General features: G+C 42.0%; 2 protein-coding genes across 4 annotated transcripts; one reads left to right on the top strand and one right to left on the bottom strand.

Annotated features, from left to right (window-relative positions):
* The first annotated feature begins 2526 nt into the window (after nucleotides 1-2526).
* On the top strand, nucleotides 2527-6374 carry si:dkey-13a21.4 (Rab7 domain-containing protein). The gene is made up of 5 exons (XM_026347348.1): nucleotides 2527-2638; nucleotides 2929-3055; nucleotides 3156-3374; nucleotides 4121-4246; nucleotides 4346-6374. Exons 1-5 carry the CDS (start codon nucleotides 2583-2585, stop codon nucleotides 4430-4432), a joined length of 615 nt encoding a protein of 204 aa, XP_026203133.1. The 5' UTR covers nucleotides 2527-2582; the 3' UTR covers nucleotides 4433-6374.
* hcfc1a (host cell factor C1a) lies at nucleotides 5997-17026 on the bottom strand. Of its 3 annotated transcripts, none has more exons than XM_026347344.1 (28): nucleotides 16974-17026; nucleotides 16462-16662; nucleotides 15807-15955; nucleotides 15023-15183; nucleotides 14724-14932; nucleotides 14385-14469; nucleotides 14149-14255; nucleotides 13794-13973; nucleotides 13443-13685; nucleotides 13199-13347; nucleotides 12919-13101; nucleotides 12606-12830; nucleotides 12121-12225; nucleotides 11791-12007; nucleotides 11314-11450; nucleotides 11079-11226; nucleotides 10725-10945; nucleotides 9558-10488; nucleotides 9240-9388; nucleotides 8944-9078; nucleotides 8618-8825; nucleotides 8254-8529; nucleotides 8053-8159; nucleotides 7811-7945; nucleotides 7534-7719; nucleotides 7074-7371; nucleotides 6925-6988; nucleotides 5997-6816 (listed from the first exon to the last, which is right to left on the bottom strand). In XM_026347344.1, exons 1-28 carry the CDS (start codon nucleotides 16984-16986, stop codon nucleotides 6777-6779), a joined length of 5262 nt encoding a protein of 1753 aa, XP_026203129.1. In that variant the 5' UTR covers nucleotides 16987-17026; the 3' UTR covers nucleotides 5997-6776. The 3 variants fall into 3 exon arrangements, with proteins under 3 accessions (XP_026203129.1, XP_026203130.1, XP_026203132.1); XM_026347345.1 differs by having other exon boundaries at nucleotides 13199-13344; XM_026347347.1 differs by lacking the exon at nucleotides 12121-12225.
* Nucleotides 17027-23120: the final 6094 nt, after the last annotated feature.

The raw sequence follows: 23120 nt of genomic DNA, 5'->3' as shown, positions 1-23120 counted from the left end.
AGGGCTGCGGATTAGAAACAACTCTGCACAACATTTGGACAGATGGCGTCAGGAAACAGAGAACCATATTGAAATCTCCACCTCTGTGGGCCCATAGCAGCACAGGTTTTGTAGAGACTTGTGCTTAAGCCTTTCAGTTTTTTAGTGAACAGATCAGATGTGGAAATTATCAGCCCGCATAAGGCTCACTGAATCTATCAAAATATGATGGGAAATGTTATGGTATGTTCTGCTCTCTTATGTTAGATCCAGTGTTAAAAGGCCTTGGGTTCAAAGTTTGCAAGTGAGGTGGACTGGAATCTTTTAATTGTCTGTAGGTGTGTTTTTCTACATGAGTTCGCTCAGTGATAAACTGGCTATTGTACAGGATGTAACCTGCCTCTCGCATGTTGCATGGAGGGTGAGCCTCAGCTTGCCATTTTTCCAGGAAAAATGGAAATCCACAGCAATTTGAAAGAAAGCAACATCATGGGAACGGGGAGCACGGCAGTGTGTGCGAGAGAGTGAGGCTAATATTAGAGAAAAGAAACTCTTGAGTGAAAGAGGGAGATGAGGTCTCTGTGGCAGCGTGGACAGCTGGGCAGGGACGCGGCTGCTGCCGCTGAGTGAGTGGGCTGCTCTGCTCTGATAAGAGGTTATCAAGATGAAAGGAGGAGGCCAGGAATTACAGGCCCGCCGCTCGCTGTCATACAGCAACACAGACATACACTTAGACCTACAGGACATTGCAGCATGTCCGTGGTTGTGCCGTGTTAGTCACATAAGCCTGTGTAAACACAAGCACAGACAGAAAGACAGACACACACACCACGCCTGTTCTGTTGACGGTATCTTGACAGAAACAGTTTGATCTGACACTTGAACGTCTTGTCGGGCAGTTGGGAGGTTGTGTGAGCCCATTGTAGCTGGGTGACGGATGGTGTTGTGTGTGTCACCAGCAGACTTTGGGGACAGCTTTGTAATTCCCAAGAAACGGGCTTCTGGGTAGGCGGTGGTCTTATCTCTGCCACGCAGGGCTGCAGTGACATGCCCAGGAGAGCTCTCTGTTTGTCTCTCTTTCTCTCTCTCTCTCTCTCACACACACACACACATGCGCACAGACATAAACATCATTCTTAACTTTTACTCCTTATTTTCCCAGGGGTTACTTTTTCAGTCACAGCACAGGAAAAGCAAATTCCTTTTCTTGGCACATGATGATTCTGACCTGCACGTGTTGTAGCTGCTAGTTTGTTATGCGAGTCTCTTTGTGCAGCGATTCAAGTTATTTGGTTTATTTGGCCAAAGCTTGGCACTCCAGTGCCACCATCTGAGATATCATAGGCTTTTATATTGCTGATTTTTGTAATCTCAGTATTCTGCGGCACCTCTGACAGTCTCCCTGGGACACTGATATGCAAAACCACGTAGGCACATATCCTCAGTGTTTAATTCTCCATTTTTGACCTTCATAATGTTTATTGTGCAGCTGTGTGATTTTTATTTCTTGTTGAAATAAAGTGATTTCTTTTTTAAGACCATCTCTACTTTTTACACCTTTACTGAATACGCTGTAATAACTTGTCCAAGTTGAAGCTGCATGAACTTTATGTTGGGTTTAACATTCAAACCAAAGACCATGTGTATTTTATTCCTGGTAATTACACCAAATGGAAATGTTCTGGATGCATACTTTTCTCAAATAAAAAAAATCTATTAAGCACATCTGAAAACTTATTCATACAAAAATCATAAAATACAATTCAGAACACAGTAACAATGTTTGGCTTCAGATGATGAGAATGTGGTGGTAGACAGTAATTAGATCTATGGCCAGAGGCCTGTGCTGTCATCTAGTGGTGGGGTTTTAAAACTATTCACCTGAATTTTTAGCAGATTCCGTGGGAAATTTTCGTTTTACAGTGATGTTAAAACTAAATGCAAGTATTCAGTATTTGACAATATTTTCTGTCAGTGCGTGTGTGCAAAAAAATGAATGTTTATAATACATACTATATAAAATAAATGTATTTATCTAGTTTCTAAAATGTCTTATCAATTTGTTATGTAATTAAAAAATCCATTTAACTTGTTAACATGTTTCATAAAGCTGAGGGTGTGATAGGAAAAGAGGTCAGAGGTCAACTATGTGCCAAGCAGACAAAGCTGCTGATGCCTTCATAGGAATAGGCTGCAAAAACACTACAGTAACTATAGACTGTGTGCATGCACAGTATACAATATCTAGTGTTGTGAGTTTTATGAGCATATAAGGTTACGTTTAAACATTTATTTATTATTATTTTTTTAAGTGTGTATTGACTCATAGTATATTTAAATGTAACCTCATGTACAACATAAACTGTAGACCCACCGATTTTTCCCACCTTTTATTAGGTTTAATGTTTTGCAAATAAAGTTTAACCGATCTAAAATATATAAAATATACTTAAGTGTAATAACAAAATTTTTTATTAACAGAAAAAAAAAAAAAAAAAAAAAAAAAAAAAACTCAAATCACGTGGGAACATCGAAAGGGAAAAATTTCGAGGAGCACCTGAAGGCAACAAGCAGCTGAAGCTCCAGTGGGAAGAAGCGTGAACATGAGCGAAGGAAAAGGTCCAGTTACCCTGAAAATCATCCTCATAGGGAACTCCGGGTAACGTCCAGCGGCTCCTGCTTAATATTACTCACGTTCGTAGTTTGTCTGTCATTTATTAATGCTCCGGTCGACAGCTGTTTCACTTTCATTTACCGTCCCATCCGACACTCAGTGACAGTGTAGAAGTTGTGTTTACAGCCCAGTGGCTCTGTGGGAGACAAAGAGTGTCTTTTTTTGAAGGAGAGACAGCTTTGATTGTATTGTATCTTTATCCCGGCTCTCTCTCTCTCTCTCTCTCTGTGTGTGTGTGTGTGTGTGTGTGTGTGTGTGTGTGTGTGTTTACTCAGGGTGGGAAAATCCTCCTTCATGAACAGGTATGTGAATCACCGCTTCACCAGCATGTACCGGGCCACCATAGGGACTGACTTCTTCTCTAAGACTGTCAGTGTCGATGGGGAGTCAGTCACCCTGCAGGTAACTCATCTGTCCACCTCTCCACACCACCTGTAAGAACGTGCTCCCATTCCCACATGAAGTCTTTGACTCCCCTGTGCACCATGTGTGTCTGTGTCAGATCTGGGACACAGCCGGTACAGAGAGGTTCCAGTCTCTGGGCACCCCTCTGTACAGAGGTGCCCACTGCTGCATGCTGGTATTTGATGTCACATCCAAGGCCAGTTTCCTCGCACTGGAGGGCTGGAAGAAGGAGTTCCTGATCCAGGGCGAGGCAGAGGACCCATCTCACTTCCCCTTTATTGTACTGGGCAACAAGACTGACCTGAACGACAGAGAGGTCAGTTGAAAATGTCAAATTCAATATCAAACTAATATAATGTTTGGTTTTTTTTTATTATTGACCCAATTAAATGAGCGAATAAACAGCAAGGAGAAACCACTTTCACTTAAAATGTTACTATAACTATGACAACAGCATACTGATTGACTGGATCATAATAACATAGTGTACATATCTGATGGACATTGCATAAATACATACATACTGACAAAATCCAGTCACACAGGCTGTAGGATAACTTCAAGTGCTAGGACAGACGGATAGAGTTTTGAAATGTTTTGTGACTCATCCAAGAAGGTCCGTGCTCTCTCAGTACTCAGATATGGAGGTGGGAAATGTTTGGTGCAGATGAGACAGCACAGTAAAATAGGTTGTAATCATTAACTGGAAGAGCTGAACAGGTGTTAAAAATACTGAAATACTGTGCAGTCACAGCTGGAGCTGAAAAACTGGTGCATTACCAAAACACTCAGCCACTAAGAGATTAATCGTTTCAATTCATTATAGAAGAAAAAGTCTTTTGATGATTTGAAGATTTGATGCTTTTGTCTTTCACCTCGCTGTAAACTAGATTACTGTAGAGGTGTTACCTGGAAGATGAATCATTTTGACTTTACTGTTTTCTTACACTAAAAACACAGAGAGATATTGTTTAAATATCTATGATAGAATCACACTTGTGACTTGACCATGTGCAAACTATTTATCTGTAATGTTTGTACCCCGACATGACTCTCTTGCAGGTGTCTCGCAGGACGGCCCTGCAGTGGTGCGAGGACATAGGAGCGGAATATTTTGAAGGAAGCGCTAAAGACGACATAGACGTGGAGAAGCCGTTCCTGAGAGCGGCTCACAGCGCCTTGCAACAGGTGACCCAGCAAACCGTGCTTAAGAGAAGAAAGACGCCAAATCTCTTTCTGTTTAACATGTTTATTTTTTGATGATAAAAGATACATTACTCCCTACAGTACAAAAAACACACATTGGAAAATACAGGACATTTCCAGATAACCTGCAAACAGCCGATGGAAACTCGCAACCCCTGTGAGTGCTGAGAGCAGCACACGTCTCATTGTAGGAGGGAAAGTTCAGAGAGACCTCGGCACTGCTGATGATGACCTATCTAACGAGGGTGCAAAAATAGTGACCCAGCAAAGGTACTGTGGAAGGAAAGGACACAATTGTATACCACATGGAGAGAGGAACAAACTCATTAAATGTTTTTTTCTTTCTTTTTTTTTTTTTTTTGAGAACCTTCAGCTTATGGTCTAACTTAAGGCATCACTACTAAAATACACTGCTTTTGCATGCATGTCTAGTTTTGTTCAACAGACACACTGACACGCACAAAATTATGAATGCATATGAAGAGAAAGTTCGTTTCTAGAAAGAAATCGGGAGAACCCACAAACAAGACACCAAGGCGCGAGCCAGAAAAAGGCAGCAAGCTGAAAACCTTGGTTCCGATCTTCCTTCCTGGCCGCTACCATCACAACTGAATGCGCCCTTAAAAAAAGTAGATATACACTCATGTCCAGTCAGAAACCTCCTCCCTGTGAGATTGTATTGTAATGAACCTAGCAGTGATTCAGACTCCTACAGTGAATCCGTTTGACAGAAGCAAATCAGAACAATCAGGGAGACTATATATATTTATATATATTTGTTTCTTTTATAAGTAAAGACACAAAAGGCAATCAAGAGATGACCAACATGTAAAAACAGTTTGTTACAGGTAATTATATAAAAGGCCAAGATGTTTTTTTGTTTGTTTTATTCTTGCTCTATGAACGAACTAATTTACAAGTGAGTACACTCCGGCTATGTAAGCTTTCTTCCCAAGACATCCCCATTCAAAGACATACGGGTTTTACATGTCACAGTTAGCTTGCACACCATCTGTAGTCTGAAATACAGAGCCGTGGAAAGAAAAAAAAAAATTAAAATTTATTAAATGGATTCACATACATCAATAGGATAGGGAAAATAGCTCTACTAATATAATTTGCCATTCTAAAAATTAAAGAAGAGGTGAGACACCACATTCATGAGCATAAAAAGCGTAGGACAACTGATAAGGATATACTAAGGGGGACAGGTATGAAAAGATTTGATGTGATCTTCCTCATTCCACGTTTGGCAAAACAAAACAACACAAGCATTGAATAGTAAACAAAGTAAAAACTCTCCTCTCCCTGGGTCCACTTCAAATTTCCTCAGGTCTTTAACCTCTGTGGTTCTACTTGGAACAAATACAAAAGTCTCTTTCTCTCTTTCATTACCATCTGTTAACAACAAGAACATACGACCAACTGAATGAAGATTGTTTAAAAATAGAGTGGCAACCTCAACACAGCCACCAGTCTTCCCATGAACACAAACTATGGGGATGAACAACAGTTAAAAAAACGTGATGTCTTTAAAAATGCACACAACATACACATACACACAGGAGAAAAAAAGCTTAAAAAATACAAAAATAAACTACACAAAAGATCTTTTGCGACATTGCTTGCTAATTTTTTGGGAAGATTTTGCAAGATTTTTTTCTGTGTGTGCTGCAAGTCTCAGTCCTAGCAAAGTCTGTCATTCATTCTCTACAAATCTCTTCCTTCGTCATTCTTTTTTTTTTTTTGTTTTTTGTTGTTTTTTTTTTTGTTTTTGTTTGTTTTGTCCACTTCAGAGTGTCGGCCACCGATCCTCATCTTGGGGTAAAAAGCGCACAGTGATGACATTACCAGGAGACTGGAGTCCAGTATGATGACTGTACAGACTTGGTTCTCAATGAATGAATTTGTTTTGAGCAAAAAAACAGGAAAAAAAAAATTATGTCCTCATTCATGGAGGACAAGTGCTTTATTTGTTTCCATACCAATTTTTCCTCTCATCTTTAACTAATGCCTCCACAGCCTTTTCAACACTGTACATCATTTCATGTAGTCTCTCTCTACATCCCCCCAGGATTCATAAAACATAGAAGAAGAGGAAAAAAAAAAAAAAAAAAAAGTAACATTGCGCTCAGGCTGGCTCCCAGTTTGTGAAAGGTGTAAATGCTTCTCTATACTACTGAAACAAGCCAAAAATAGATGTTAAAGGATGGAAGGGGATGTGGCTGAAAAAGATAATGTGCTTCTAAGTTTGTGTTGCTCTAAAAATAGTACGACCAACAGAACGAGGAGAAAGGAGGGTTTTATCTACAGAAACATCTCTCAGATTGACTTTCATCTCGGCTTCATACGGTTGTTCTGCTTCCATTGCTGTCTTGATCTGAGACTTGAGGGTGGGATGAGATTAGGATGAGGATGAGGAGGTGGAGGAGGGGGGTGAAGGTCACTCTTCCTGATAAAAGGACAGCAAGTGGAAAAAGGACAAAAGACTGGGAGGGGTCTCTGGGCAACCTCACTGGTCCGTCCTTGCTTTCTTTGGACCAGTAGCCTTACTGCAGGAGGACACATAAAACCAAAATAAGTAGTGAAGATATGATTCATTAGTGCAATGTTAATGTCGAGGCTCTGTGGACTGTATGAAACATGAACACTGTACTTACGTATCAGGAGAGGTGCCTGGTCTTTTGGGGGCCGGTTTTGCAGAGGCAGCATCCTTGCCAGATTCTACAAGCAGAAGATGATTAAAATATACCCCTTTATCAATGAATAAAATATGCTCCAATATTTAAATGTTATTTGCTGTCCTCACCTTGTAACCATCGAACTTGAGTGGCTGGACCGTAGCCCTTCTCGTTGCGGGCGGCGATGCGGAAGATGATGGCGGGCTTGGTTGTGTAGTCGATGTGGGCGTTGGAGAGGCTGGAGGACTGCACCAAGCAAGAGGGGTTGGGTCCACAGTACACTCTCATGAAGGCTAGCTGGGCCGGGGTGGAGGCCTTAGCTTCAGCTGTCTGGTTGCTCTGGATGGCCAAGTACACAGAGTACTCAATGATCTTCCCTGACGTCACATTTGGTGGCTCCCAGGTCAGGTGGGCACCATCTGGGCTCTGTAGAGAGACAGTGAAAAAACATGACTTGGTACCTGAAAATGTGGTTCACAAGACCAGCTGTGTTATCACGATTTTACCTACAAGCACAACACCAAATAAAAGAATAAATAAGTCAGGAAAACTGAGGGAAAATACTTCACTTTGCAATAGTGGGTATACCTTGCTAATTTTGATGGCACAAGGTGCCCCTGGGAAGCCTGGTAGACAAGTCTTGAAAGCGGATATCTCTGAGAAAGCTCCACGACCACACGCGTTGATTCCAGCAACACGGAACTTGTAAGCTGTTCCAGGCTGCAGCTCCATTTTCTTCATCTGGCTGTAGTCAGGTACGATGCCAGAATCATCCTACCAAACACATAAAAAAACGATTAGAGATGTAGTGAATATACTAATGTACCATGTCCAAAGGATGATATCACCTTCTTGAGGCACTTACATCTCCTAAAGAGTCATCTGCTGGCACATAGAAATGTGTGACAACCATATTGGTCACTTTTACGATTCCAACATCAAACCACTGGTTCTCTTTCTTTACAACAGGCTTCACGGGAGCTGGCTGAGGGGCTTGCTTCTGTATAGGGAGAAAAACAGTCAAAAATGACTCACTGCTGTCTGTCTTTGACCTGTCTGAACCAACCAGACTTTTGGTAATACTACATTATTGTATATACTACTCACCTCTCCCTCAATGCCATTGGCGACTTCTGCAAGAGTGGCAGCTGCTTGCAGCTTGGCTGGACTTGCCACTGATACAGATGGTGCAAACGTGCTTGATGGAGCAAGTGCTGTGATGTCAAAGGAGCAATGACAATTAGTGAACAAATGTACCAGCAATGTAACAAACTAAACGTCAACTTAACAAATAAAACAAAGCCTTACTCTCAGCAGTTGTCCGTGGCAGCAGGGACGCTACAGCACTCGTGACGGCTGCAGCCATCTCATTATGGCCATTACTCTCAACAGACGGATCGTTGAGGCTATCAGCAGGGGCAAGACCCTCAGTGGGTAAACTTGTGTCCACAGTGGCCTGCTGGGCTGCAGCTTGAGCCTCCTGCAGCTGCTGCTGCTGCTGGACCAGTGCTGCAAGCTCCTGCTGGGTCAGCATAATGGGGATGTTTGCGGGTTGCTGGCTCTCTCCAGTGGAATCGCTTTCATCTGTTAACAGAAAATATGTTGGAATCCATTCGCACCACATCCATGGCAGCTTCCATGGTGCCACTGTTCAAAATCTAAATTAACTCACTCATAACGGCTTGCTGAGCTGCCTGGAGCACCGCCTGGATAGCAAGGGCCTGTGCTTCTTCAGTGGCTGCTGCCTGAGCAGCGGCCTCTGCTGCTGCAGTCACGGCCAGCTCCTCATCAGACAGCCCTGTCACCATGAGTGTGGGTCCCTGACCCTCGGACATCAGCTCTGACGGCAGGTTCAAAGCTGCTGCTGCTGCTGGCTCTCCCTGAAAAAACAAAAAACAATTACTATCAAATGACTGCAACAAAAAAACAAAAACACATTGATAATTAAAAAAAAAATCATAATGAGGAGCAAACAATGTATGAATAATGTCCATTTACTTCTGCTTGCGTCTCCATAGCGGTGACTCCCTCCTCTGCAGGTGCAGCTTCTGCTGATGCTGCCTCATCAGTATGCATTGGTTCCTCTGTGGAGCTGGCAGCAGTACTCACGCCCTCTGTGATTGATGAGATCGACTGAAGGGAGACACACACAAAAGTCATTTTAAACATCATATGTATCTCATACATTTAAACTTGTCAGATTCAGGCATCAGGACTTAAGACACAGCATCTGCTGACATAACCACAAAGCACACATGCATTCAGAACATCTTTTACATCTGTGCTATTCTTACTGGTACTGAGGGTCCAGGGGCTGGTGTAGACTGAGTGACGGTAGTGATGGCCCTGCCCTGGGTACTGGTGACCATGCCAGTTGCGGCAGTATTAGAGGCTACTTCTGTGCTGCTGGTACCGTCTGCTCCCTCTTCTGTTTGCTGGGCTGCTGAAAAGAGAGAAAAACATAATTTAAGCTTGATTTAATTCTATTAAATCATGAGGCAAGTCAGCACTTGTCTCAAAGTTTAATAGTTTATTAATATTGAAAATAAAAAATAAAAGCAAACTATCTTCTAGTGAGCTGACAGTAACAGTATACCATAGTATACACATACCTGTGCCTTCGCCTGTCTCCATGCTGCAGGTGGCAGTGGTGGCTGTGTTGGTGGTCCCAGTCTCATGTGTTTCACAGGGTGGGTTGGAGCACACTTTCTGGACCAAGCCTGTTGCTGAGCTGGTCTGGTCACCTCCCATGCTGGAGGTGGCTGTGGACGGGGTGTTGGTGGTCCCAGTCTCATGAGTTTCGCAGGGTGGGTTGGAGCACACTCTCTGCACTGTGCCTGTCTGACCCGCATTCATGTTTGATGATGCCTGTGTGGCTGTGTTGGTGGTGCCTGTTACGTGGGTCTCACAGGGTGGGTTGGAGCACACTCTCTGCTCCGTGCTCGTCTGACCCGCATTCATGTTTGATGATGCCTGTGTGGCTGTGTTGGTGGTGCCTGTTACGTGGGTCTCACACGGTGGGTTGGAGCACACCTGCTGAACTCCCCCGATGTTAGCAGATGCTGTGGTAGCGGTGTTAGTTGTCCCAGTTTCATGGGTCTCACATGGTGGGTTAGAGCACACACGCAGTGCAGACATGTTTGAAGATGCAGTTGTGGCCGTGTTGGTGGTACCCGTTTCATGGGTCTCACATGGTGGGTTAGAGCAGACCTGTCCTGATCCAATTGTTGCAGAGGAGGTGGTAGCTGTGTTGGTGGTTCCAGTCTCATGGGTCTCACATGGTGGGTTAGAGCAGACCTGTCCTGCTCCAATGGTGGCAGAAGAGGTGGTGGCTGTGTTGGTGGTCCCCGTCTCGTGGGTCTCACAGGGTGGGTTGGAGCAGACCAAGGTCACGGTCCCAGAACCCTCTCCAGCTGCACCAGCCTCAGTGGAGCTAGGCTGCTCAGAGGTTGGTGAAGCCAGGATGGACACTGGCAAATCCTGCACCGGCTGAGCTTCTACTCCACTGGGAGTTGTGATCAGAGTCACTTGGGTGGGCTGGTTCTGAAAAGAGGACAGCATTTTCAGTCTTAGAACTTAAACTGCATGTATCAAACTCAAAATGTGTTTCTAGCCATAGCTCTGTGATTGTTATGTACTCACAGAATTAGGCATCAAGTCTGTAGTTTTGCTTAGGTTGCAAATCAATAATTAAAAGTTTATGATAGATACTGTTGCCACTCTTGATTATCTTGGTGTGCTAAATACCACTGGAGGGACAACAAGCTGCTGACCCTTACCTGTACTGTGATTGTTGAGGAGGGCAGTGTCGAGGCAGTGGTCAGACTGGTCTGAGCAGCTGACACAGTTATGGCAGTTGGGTTTATGACCTGGCTAGACAGGGTAGCAATGGTTCCCAGTGTGGTGATAGGAGTAACCAGAGAGGCGTTGGAACTGTCCACAGTGCCTCCTGACAGGCTAGTAGAGACCGTACCAGTGACTGTCCCAAGAGTGGTGACACCTTGAAAGAAGATAAGTGGCATACACTAATGAAATCCATGAATCCACAGTACGCTGTACCAAGTACAGAATGTGAGGATGACATAAAAATCACCCAATATTAAATTGGCTTAAAACAAGACATTCTAACTCACCAGTAGTCCCCTTGACAACCAAAGTGGTGACAGTGGGCTTAACAGCAGACACCGTCACTGGTGTAACGAGTCGAACACCACCCACTGTGCTCATGGGAACAGTGCGCAAAATTGTGCCTGGTTGTCCTGGAGCACCTTTCAAAACCACCTAAAGACACATAATTTAGTGTTAGCTCTTAACATAAAAAACACACATCTGGAAGACAGCCTAGTGCACACATGGGAGTGAGTTTACCTGTGTCAATCCCTGCTGGCCAGCTGCAGTAGCAAGTTTGGGCACTGCAGTGATTATTTTACCAGGGGTCCCAGTGGTCATCACCTTTGTGGTAAGGATTGTAATAGGCGTTTTCATGCCCGCACTGCTTGTTACACCTGCAGTGACAAATCCATGTTACGTCTGAAATCAGTTCTTATCAAAATAAAGACACACTTCCTTAATACCACCTAAATTAATCTGCAGTTGCAAATAATTTTTGGCACTTATTTTGTCTAGGGTGATTACCTAAGGTCCAAGTTGTCAATGATTTTTGTCGCAATAGGAAATAATTATTAATCGGAAAACACCATTACTTGTGTTAATGGCATCCTTCATCATTCATGTGGAAATAAACCAGATGACAAACAAATCATTTTATCCTGATGTTTGTCCATGTCGAATAGTTTGTACTCTTTTGGGGTATGTAGTTGTGAATTACAAAACATGACTAAGCACCTGTTGCTCCAGGCTGGGTCATGATGGCTGACATGGGGATGGTCTTGATGATGGTGGTGCCCTGCTTAGTGGTGGTAGGGGAGACACCGCTGATGTTGAGGATAGTGGGCTTGTTTCCTGTGCCTCCTGCCTGTGAAGTGGTGATGATGGTTGTAGGCTTTCCATCTGCAGATGTCACCAACTTCAGGATAGTGCCGGCTGGGAGGGGACCCTTCGTCTGGGGAGAAAGATGCACATTATGCAAACCACTTGGGAAAAGACATCTAGTGCCTGTCTCAGGAGTTTTAAGCTACCTCCTGTTTTTTTCCTGCACTCATGCAGATAGCTGACCTGTATGATCTGTGTGAGAGGGTTAGTGGAAGCCTGGCCTGTGACAGCTGATGTCTGCACTGGCTTGGTTTGTACCACAGACATCATCTTGCCAAGGTTGGAGATCTGCCGACATAGGAGAGAGACTCAAGTTCATGAGTCACCAGAAAACATCGGACAGCACTGGGAAGGTGGACCACCAAACTGGTGGTTCTAACAATCATTCCAACCCTAACTGTCCAACAGTCATGCAGTTTACTAACAACATGCTCCCCGTTTCTCAAGAGTTCTTCAGCAGTCACTGTAGGCCAAACTTTACTCCCCCCTACTGGTCAAACTCAGATCATGTTGTCACTGCCTTGTGACAACACGCACATGAAAAACAAAAAACAATGTTTGAAAAAGCAAATCACAAAATGTTTTTCAGCATGCTTGTGAAAGCACCAAATGTAATCTTTCATTTTTACAATGTGCTACAGAATTTTTTCAAAATCTTGCTTTCTTACCAGAGTGCCACTGCTGCCCATGGTGAGGGGACTCTTGACCAGAGTGATGGTTTTGGTGACTCCTCCTACCACAGTCGTCACCACCTGGGCCTGCTGAGCCACTGTGACTGCACCAGACTTGTGCACAGTGATGATGGGTCTGGTGGTGGTGGTAGGAGAGGATGCAGTTGCTGTGCCCACCTGGGCTGCAGCGGTCTTTAGCATTCTGGTGGCCGGGTTACTGACCTACAAACACAACATTATTTTAAGAACTGACATGTGACCGAGAGAAATCTCACATTGTCAAAAATAAGAATTTTAGTGAGATCTGTACCATGACTGGAGAAGCCACTTTTACTGTGGTTGTGCCAGGCGAAACAGCTACTGTTTTGAGAATGGTGGCGCCTGCAGGAACATTGAGGACAGTGCCTGCAGAGGAGGGCGGGATCTTCTGTGTTGCTGCAGCTGCTGCAGCTAAAGCTGCCATACCACTCATCTGAGGGCTACTGCCGATTGGCTGATAACAGAAAAGGTAGATAATTGTTAAACACATTTCCCAATCTATATGTATGTATATATTTCAGGCATGACGGCGTGCTCAAAACTGCTCATACCGATCCTTGGGTGGTCTGAGCAGGCACTACCATTCGAACACCTGGAGGAAGGGATGTCACAGTGACTGGGGATTTCCCAGGCTGGCTGGGGCGAACTGTGACAACAGATGTGCCTGTGGCAGACTGTTGGGCTGCAACCTTCAAAACTGCTGTAAATAAGAGAGTCATTGATTAGATTTTTGGGCGTTGTTTGTGCAATTTCTGAGCTTCCCAGTGTTGTGACAACAATGGACAAGTGTAATACCTGTCTGTGGTAGGCTCTGTGCAGAGGGTGCTGCAGCAGCTGGTGCAGGGCTCTTCGGAGAGTTCACAGGCTGTGAGGGGGTTGCACTCATGGCTGGTGAGGCTGCAGCTGGAGTCGCAGGGATGTCATACTTCTGCAGCTGCAGTAAGTAGGTGTCTGCAGTGGAGACTGCACCCCAGCTCACCTCCAGAGAGTTTGTGTTGGCACGGACTAACTGAACCCTGGCAGGGGCGTGTGGCCGCTCTGGGGAGAGAGGACAAAAAATTAAACAACAATGGAGCAATTTAAAAACATGAGCCACTGAAGTCACTGTTAATGATGAACCAATTGTATTACAGGTAACACACCCACCTGTTTCCAGATACCAGAGGTCTTTACAACAGACCTGGTTGTTCCAAGCCTTACGATAACCATCACGACCACTCCAAACATAGAGTCTGGAATTAATGGCCACAGCACAATGGCCAGCACGGGCCCTTGGGATGTTGTCTTCAAGAGTATCCATCAAGACTGACTCCCAACACATGGAGTCTAAGTAGCAGGAAGAAAGAAAAAAAAAAAAAAAAAAGAGAAAAAAAAGGTTTAACCCGTTTTCCATTTAACACAACCTTTCCCAAAGTGAAGTAGTGTACTTCGCTTTGGTAAAAGTGAAGTATACTATATGTAATATAGATATGTAAATATAGAGATAATGAGTTAGACAAACCAAGATTTAGGCATGCAAGAGTGTTTGTGCACTTCCACTCCTTCTCATGAGTGGCCACTTTAACATCATCCATAACCAAAGGAACCCATCCTCCAAAAACATACATCCTGCAAAGGAAAAAAATGAAAATCTTAGTGAAACATTACACACATCCTGTTCTTCTGGGAATTTAAACAGTATTAAAAAAAAAACAAAAAAACATTCAGTATGTGGTAAAGGTGAAGCAGTTGTCTTACTTGTTTGTGATGGTAGTAGCAGAGTGAAGGCTTCTGGGAAGTGGTGCTGTGCCACTTACTGATGGTTTGTTCCATGTGAGAGTATCTGGAGACCAAGACAAGCAGCAGTGGTTACTCAAAAGCATTAAATAATTCTGATATACTCATATAAATAACAACAATATATGTAAGGGAAATTCCCACACATTATTGCCAAACGATGACTTTTTATGATCTCCTAAAATTTGGCACACCAAGGGTGAGGCTGTTCAACTCTACCTAATTTATCTAACTGGGTGTAAATAACATCTAACAACATTGTTGCTATTATTTTTTTACATTTACACTTTAGAAGCCTACCAATATCAAGTGTCCACAGATCTCCCAGTCGACAGCCGCTCATCCCCCCATAGATTATAAGCCGAGATTTCCTGCTCATCTTTTCTGTATAAACCACAGCGGTGTGGCTCTCACGAGGAGGAGGCAAAACTCCATAAGTGATTGGAATATCCCATCCAACCACGTTGGAACCTGCACGAAGCTCGAGCGTATACAGATCATTCAGGTATCTGGGAATGAAAACAGAAGCCGGTAATGCTCATGTTGTAATTTCAAACTAATGCAACTACCCAATAGTGAAGTGTTCTGGGAAAATGTACCTGGGAATGTTGTTTTTTGGGTCCTCGCTGTCATTTGCCAACCCACCAAACAGGTAGCACTTATTGCCCACTAGGGAAAAACTGTGGCCAAGACGTGGGCAAGGAGGGGGACCATTTTTGGGGTTTTTGGCCTTCAACTTTTTCCATTCCCATCTGCTGGCCTGTTACAGACACAGAAATCATCATTTGACTATGTCATAGGTGCAGCGGTAACAAAGTTGACCTCGGTCAGTGTGATTAGTAAGATGTAATTGTAGGATTATGTATTATGTGTATTCTGACTTAAGACTGTATTGGACATTTAATTTTTTGAACTGCAGGCAGGATAAAACTGAACTGCACCTCTACAGATAAACAACACTGTGTTCATAGACTTAAAATCAATGTCTACACCTATTACATTAAACAGATTCACATAAAAAGAGCGGTGAAATCTAAAAGCTACAAAGATGAATTTAATTTATTTTATCTGCTGTTCCTGTGACTATGTCAACAGCTTTAACATAACAAAGAAACAGTAAAATTGCCATGTACCTTTCCAATATTAGTATTCTCTTATGCAAACAACATCTGAAACGTAGCAATGCAAATGTGCAGATAACATCCAGTTGGCTTTGTTCTTGATATACCGGCATGCATCCTTCATGTAAACCAGTTTCTGTTAAGCTAGCGTGTGCTAAAATGAATTATTATCCGATAATCCCCGTTGATAGCATACGTAATAATATTCAAATGGATGCAGGAAGCATTCTGAATTCATAAAATACTTTAATAACCAAATTACCTGTAGTTCATATAGATCATTGCTGTACTTCCCATACTCCACCATTCCACCAAACACCAGCAACCTTGTGCCATCACAGACAAAACCATATGCAGCACACCCAGGGGGAATATCACCACGGACTGCTGGAATAAACCACTGGTTTGTTGCTAAAAATTGAAACACAAAGACGGAATCAGTACATATTAAACTACTCAAATCATGAAGGAAATATTAGTGATAACCTCAACAATTTGCCAATTTAAAAATAGTATAGACCATAAAAAAAGTCCCCTACAAAACTGTGCATCTTTAAGATGGGGACACATAATTAGTCCTTATCGGTTAATGTATGGTAAAGTGAGAGAGGATGTGCTTCAACCAACCAGCATCATCCATTTTATTTTAGCCCGCCATTTTTAGCGTGCAATAAACCCTTTCCCCAGCAGAGGGGGCCAAGTTTAATCAGACGTGGACCAGCTCGGCCTACTAAGGCCTATACGCTACTTCGGTAGTTTAATACACCAACAAATATGTGTTCGCAAATAAAACGGTTTTGGGGGATCAAACTTAGTGTTACACATTTGTAATATGGCATTTCACGTGCGTGGATTTGTTAGCAGCTAAAGCCTTATCCGAACACTCAGTAAAGTTAAACATACAATGCTCGTCTTACCTGTGTTGTATACATGTAATTCATCCACAATCCCTTCATTTCCACCGCCAAACACAACCATAAGCTCCTTTATAGCAACAGCTCTGTGTCCGTGTCTGGGCCGGGGAACAGGACCAGACCATCCGAGGACCCGTTTCCACCGCGGCTGCAGAACCGTCGCCGTGGTCCCAGACACCGCGGAGCCAGGGGCAGACATGACTTCTGTCAGGAAGAATAAGGCGCATTATCTTAAGTGTTGAAGAAATCGTACCGTTTGGATACACAGCAGCAGCAAGACCAAACAGTCAACTTGTGAAACAGTTTGTGCGACCACAGCAACAGAAAAGCTTAACGGTTGGCTAGCTAGCAGTTAGCACTGGTTAACGGATACATTCAATCAAAAAGCAGGGCAGGAGTCACAACATTTGAGTAGTTACTGGTTTATAGCACGTCATATACGTCCCGCATTAGAGTTGTGATAGAATATTAATAAAATCCTGCCCGTTTAAAGTTTGGTTTTAGTTGTTTCTAACCATTGAATTCCATCCATGGAAGCCGCCATCTTGTTACCAAACAAACCCCCACTAACGCTACTGCCAGTCTGAAAAATGGCGGAAGCGAATGAAAAAGACAAATACATTATGCCTAGCTAACCACATCCGCAAATAAATACACAATAATAAAAACAACCTCAATAAATTAGTAGCAGTCCAACAAAGCAGAACAACACATAGCTGCAACACAAGCTTAAAACCTATTTGTAAGAGTCGGCTATTTTCATGCTTCTCTGGGAGTCGCCATATTGTAGCTAACAAGCTTAGTTCTTTTGCATCCAATTTAACGTAGTTATCAATATTAGAAAAATATTTCTAGCGTACGTTAACAGTTGCAAGTATTACTGAGACCACAAACCTGCACCACCATCGAATGATGTACTGAAATACCCAAAAGCTTTAAGTACAGCGGTAGTATTCAAACGGATACTAGTGTTAGCTGTACTCCGTTAGCACTGGCGGCTAGCTGCTCAACCTAATTTGCCCAAGCTAATAGCTTTAGCTGTACGGCTGGCATCTGTCAAAGCGTCGCGAAATTTTACAATTAAATGCAATGTGATTTCGTGTTATTTTGACATGCACTAATTACCTGGTACAGTTGTGGCTGCAACAACAGTCTTAAAACGTAGCTAAACGAAGTAAAACTGCATAAGCAGAATGTTATTATGTTTCATGCCGTCTCTGGAAGCAGCCATCTTTTCGACAATCGGCCTACTTCAACAGCTCCCACAAGAAAAATGGCCGGGCGGTTAGTCACAACAAAGCATAACAAACCGAAAAAAGCGCCAACATTTAAGATTTTCACTTACTTATTTCGATGCAGTAAATGCAAAAAGACGGGTATGTGGTCTTATCTTGCGGCAATAATCCAAATTCATCCGATTTGTGAAGAAGTATTTCCTCTCATGCCTGCCTGGAAGCTGCCATCTTCTTGACAACCAGAGGCGGAGGAAAATGGAAGAGAGTTGGCGTCACCCAAAGTAAACATGGCGACAGAGACCCGCTCGATTTCGCACAGAAACGCATACACAGTTTTTGTTAAATGCCACTGTAAATCGGCATAGGGTGCGCTTTATATTGGGATGCTTCAATGCACAGTTGTAATCTTTATAAAGTAAACATATCACAAGTTTCATCAGATTACAGTAAGTTGTGTTATAGCGCTAGGCTTATTGTCCCTTACTAAAGATGGCGACATCCGTGCGGGAACCGCTCTTATTATAGTACTGTAGATGATGCTGATTTATTCAGCTCTAAACCTACTTAAATAGAGTATAAATTCACAACTATGTTGTGTTAGCACTAATTTACACATTTAGCGCTCACACATTTTAAAGTTGCCACGCCCACACCCACCACAGTGCGCCCCCCACCGACACAGTAGTGCATTAGCACTTCTTCCAGAGTCCCGTTGTTTTCAAAACACTGGATGTCTGCGAGGACGTTAACGTTTTAATCTGGTCTGAGGTCTGTTGACAGATAGTCATCACTTATTTAAAAAAAAAACAACCCTGTTCAGTACAATTGCAGATATTTAAAGCATAATTTAGCTGCAGGAAAATTATTATACAATAGAATGATGTGTAGTTTTTATTTTTATATTTATACAACATGTAACAGTGAAACTGTCAAAGTAATAATAATATCAATTTAAGTGTTATTGCAAAAGGAAAGAAAAAAGAAGAAGAACAGTCAAAAAATTGTTACACACTTAAATCCTTATTATTACTAAAAATACAAATATTACTACTTCTGATGGTCAAATCAACTTAAATCATTCTATTTCTGAATTGTCCCATTAAGTCAGATGTGTGGTTTGTATTCTATAATGTGAATGTGAATGAATGTGTCTAGTGACGTTTCTGTAGTTTCCGGTCATTATGGCAAAAAGAGACAGTTTATTCTATTACTGAAATATTAGATGTAATGTATTGGTTTAATTACTACAGGTAGCACAGGGTTTAACTTTGGACAACTACTTCCCTTTGTTGCAATACACTATTAATCCATTAGATGGCAGACGTGTTTTGTTTTTATTTTGTCAGCTCACGATGAAGTTCTGTTCACACACCTTAGTAATATAATACCAGGAATTCAAATTGTAAACTCTTTTGTGCATGTCAAAGATTAAAGGACTGCACTGAGCATTTAAACACCCTGCACACAACACTGTGCAGTGTCATTAACCCTCAGGCTGAAAGAGATTTGAGAGCTCACTTGACTGCTAACAGGATATATATGGAAATGTCAGTCAAGCACAGCCTGCAGATGCCCATGCAGCCGTGAGAGGAGGTCTAATCCTCACCTTTCACTTCAAATCACCTGTGCAAGTAGACTGGGGCTGGGCAGGCACTCTAAATGTGCTTGTTTTATTTTATAATAATAAATTTATTTATAGAGCACTTTTCTAAACAGATGTTACAAAGTGCTTCACAAGAGAGACAAAAAACACATGTAGCCCAACAAGATCAACTTGAGCAAGCACTCGGCAAACAGTGGAGAGGAAAAACTCCCCCTAGGGGAAGAAACCTCCAGCAGAACCAGGCTTTTAGTTAATAGCAAGGTGTGTCACTGTTAAGACTAAGACTTTTTTTTATGCAAATTATGGAGCCACGTTTTCTTTTTGTTCCATTGTCTATACCACATGTATTTTCTCAGGTTGGTCACTGAGGAGAACAGAACGGACCATAGGCTCACCACTACCTCTCCTCAGAGACATGTAACCTGTTTAAAAAAAGGCAGCCACATTTCCAAAGACACTCAGCCTAGACATAGCCTGTTTACCTCCAGAAAAAAATCCAGGATCTTAGACTGACTACCCTCAGGCTGTTAAACTAATGTGCAATAGCCCCATCCATTCACTACTCACACTTTAAATGAATTTAACCTTCTTATTTTAAAGTTGCATTTCATTGTTTTACCAAAAAATTATTAATAGTAACACAAACATAAATATGTTTGTGTGAGTATTTGCCATGTAGATTATATCTGCAATGGACATCAAATATTTTAGTTTAAATGAAGACTTTGTGCGCTGTGTTGTTGCTATTGTCACTTGCTAATGTTGCACTCAGTTCAGAGCCTAAATGAATGACATGCTGTCATGGTCATCGGTACTGCAAGAAAAGCCAGGCTGCATCTTGCAATTAGACATATGATTGCGGGATGTCCCTCATGTCCTAATCAATAATTAAACAGTAATTATAAAAAATAATAAAAATCAAAAACCTTTCCAAAATGAATGATCAAAAAGCTCATAAATATTTAGCAGAGATGAACTTTCCTGTTGTCACAAATATGTGACATAAGCAATAATTCCATGTCCTTTTTTATCTTCTTTACTTTGTTCCTTCGTGGACGTTGTTTTTTATTTTCCAGCTGCATGATGAATTGTACCTGTAGTGAAAATGACAAGACAGGAAAAAAGGGGAAGAAAAAAGGAGAATGAAATAGACATTCACATCATGATCTAATTTCTTCAACAAAACTGGTTTCAAAATCTCCCATATGATCAATTTATTTCAGGTTTTTGTTTCAGTGTGCTCACCAAGCTGCATATAAAGACATAACAATGAGCATTTCCAACGTACAGTTGGAACATCCTATTCATTTAAGGCCATAATCAAAAAACATGAATTGAGGAAATGCCCTTTGTCTGCTGCTGCTGCTGCTGCTGTCAGTGTAGTTTCTTCATACGTGCCTTGTATTGACAAGCAGAGAAATAAATAGGTCAGTAGTGTTCAGACAAAGCAACTTGACCTTCCATACTGCTGGTAACAGTGCAACATCACAAGTTGCATGCATTAGGGATCATGGCAGCAGGAGGTGAAGCTTTTTGTGAATTTTCAAAGACATCACAGTGGATCAGTATTTTTTTTAAATAGAAGCATCCAGGGTGGTTGTACAGTCAGAAGTGTAAACTCTCAAATCAACAACATGCTGGTATCTTGTGAAGACGCCACTAAACCACTAACATGGTGGCACAGTATGTCAATGCTGCACTGTCTGTAACATAACTATAAGCCACTTACCTTTCTACTGGTCACTGATCACTGGGGAATCCGTGGCTGCTGTTAGCTCCCCTCCTGGTACTGTGACCCCGTAATAAGAATCACATCAGTGTAAAACGTAAACATGAGCTAAATGACTCAGTGTTCATGATGATAGAACAAAGTCTCATCCTTGTACTTACCTTCCTGTTTTCTCAGTCTCCTATTCCAAATGCCAATTACAGTAATCGCTTATGTCCTTGAGCTGTTTGAAATGACGTCATTAGGAAAACCCCACTGACCCACTGAAATTCTTACAATCGCAATGTTAATGTTCAAACTTTTTGTCCACATTGATATTCAACTCTTTTCTATGTGTTGTTGCCAATAGAAAACATAAAAAAGCTCCTTTTACATTGAAGACATAACTGGACATTGTGACATAAACACATAAATGTTTTTCATTTAATTTCATTTTCATTTTAAAACTTATTTTGTCACTTGTCAGAAACTTCCTAAAAAAACTTTTATTCTGAAAGTCTATTCTCTAGATAATTACTATTATGAGAAGAGGATTTTTCTTTTGCAGCCCAGGTGACTTTACCTGCTTTTATTTTGCATTTGATCTTTTTCTACAGTACATTGATACACTTGAGTCAAAGATACAGAGACTTGGTTCTCTCTAGAAGTGGACTGCAACACAACAAATATCCTACAACATCTAAAAAAGCGTAGAAGTGGAAATGCCCTTCCCTGTGCCGGCATCCATGCTCCACTTGAGGTAATCCTTCCGTGATACAAAACACAAAAGTAGAGCTCATCCATCCTAACAATACTAACAGAAAGGTCGCCTAAGGGCAAGACTGAATGTGATTAGCAGTGGTAATAGCATTGATGACTGGATTAGCTGATTCCAAAACAATGTTCTTTCTAACTAGATCCAAATAAAACAGCTTGAGCACTGAGACTAACTCAACTAAACAGTTTACTTACGCTACATAAGCACATCAACAGTGTGTGCATGTGTGCGTGTGTTTCAGGGTATTCTGTATCATTCCTTCTGAGCCGAAATCTTGGCTCAGTCATGAGATAATAACAGAACGCTGTGAACGATGTGTGTGAAATCCTGCAATAGTTTCCCTCTCATTCCTCTGTGCACCATCCTTAGAGATGTTGTATTGGCTCTCTGTGCTTATTCTAATCTACTTGACCAAAGTAAAGGTTGCTGTAGATAATTATTTAATCATTCAATCAATTAAATGATCAGTCAGAGGGGCCTATAAAGGTACTTTCGGTCCTCTGTAATGAATTTCCAGACCTGCAGAAGACAGTGACATAGCCATCACTTGAAAAGCAAATTTAGATTTCTCTGTGTTATTGAGTTTCCAGAGGATTTTTGAATCCATTTTGCTCTGGATATGGATCATGTTGATGTCTCTCAGTCCCTTCCTCTTCCACCAGGACCGTCTTGAAGCACAGGCACCCTCTATGCAAACAGTTTTTTTTTTTAGCATTACTGCATGTGCTAACCAATACAAGAAGCTCTTATCCAACCTCAGCTACATCTTGGCAAACGTTTTTGTTTCCCTTGTGGACTCCTTCACCACCATATTTTATTTCCGGACCTCTACAGTAGCATTCCAGATTGAAGGTTAACAAGTTACACTTGCGGGTAAGATGATTTTTGAGACACAGATATATAGTCTCAAAAAGTAATATCTATATATAATATATAATAGCAATACAAATAATTTAACATTAATTGTTATCTATCATTGCAGGTGTGGCAAGCGTGTGTTCCCTGACTGAGATAACTTGTAAATGACGACTGTCATCTAAAAGTCATTTGGCAACTTCTCTTGAAGCCTGATCATAATAGTTTGCTGCACTTTTACCTGGGCCATAGCTCCTCCACTGTTGAATGGAGCAGGTTAGTAATACACACCTGATATTTACCCTGATCACACTGAAAAGTTGGAATGTACAATCAATGTGCTTCTGATTACACAAGGCCTGCAGTTCCCCTGCAGACCAGACTGGTACACCACGAACAACTAATGCAACGTTGAATTGAAAAATGGTCAAAGTTGAAAAAACAATTAAACCAGGCTGCATGATGTGGATTTACAAACTGTGT

Source organism: Anabas testudineus, chromosome 5, assembly GCF_900324465.2.
Source record: "Anabas testudineus chromosome 5, fAnaTes1.2, whole genome shotgun sequence".
Taxonomy (NCBI): domain Eukaryota; kingdom Metazoa; phylum Chordata; class Actinopteri; order Anabantiformes; family Anabantidae; genus Anabas; species Anabas testudineus.
Note: the sequence above shows the minus strand (reverse complement) of the source record. Positions and strands in the feature narration are given on the sequence as shown.

Excerpts from the sequence above, each read along its gene's own strand:
- si:dkey-13a21.4 (XM_026347348.1), top strand. The coding sequence starts at position 2,583 with ATGAGCGAAGGAAAAGGTCCAGTTACCCTGAAAATCATCCTCATAGGG. Across the intron at positions 3,056-3,155 it reads GGGAGTCAGTCACCCTGCAG|ATCTGGGACACAGCCGGTAC; the intron begins GTAACTCATCTG and ends TGTCTGTGTCAG. Across the intron at positions 3,375-4,120 it reads CTGACCTGAACGACAGAGAG|GTGTCTCGCAGGACGGCCCT; the intron begins GTCAGTTGAAAA and ends ACTCTCTTGCAG.
- hcfc1a (XM_026347344.1), bottom strand. Across the intron at positions 7,946-8,052 it reads CCAATGGCATTGAGGGAGAG|AAGCAAGCCCCTCAGCCAGC; the intron begins GTGAGTAGTATA and ends CTCCCTATACAG. Across the intron at positions 7,720-7,810 it reads CAGATGACTCTTTAGGAGAT|GATGATTCTGGCATCGTACC; the intron begins GTAAGTGCCTCA and ends TGTGTTTGGTAG.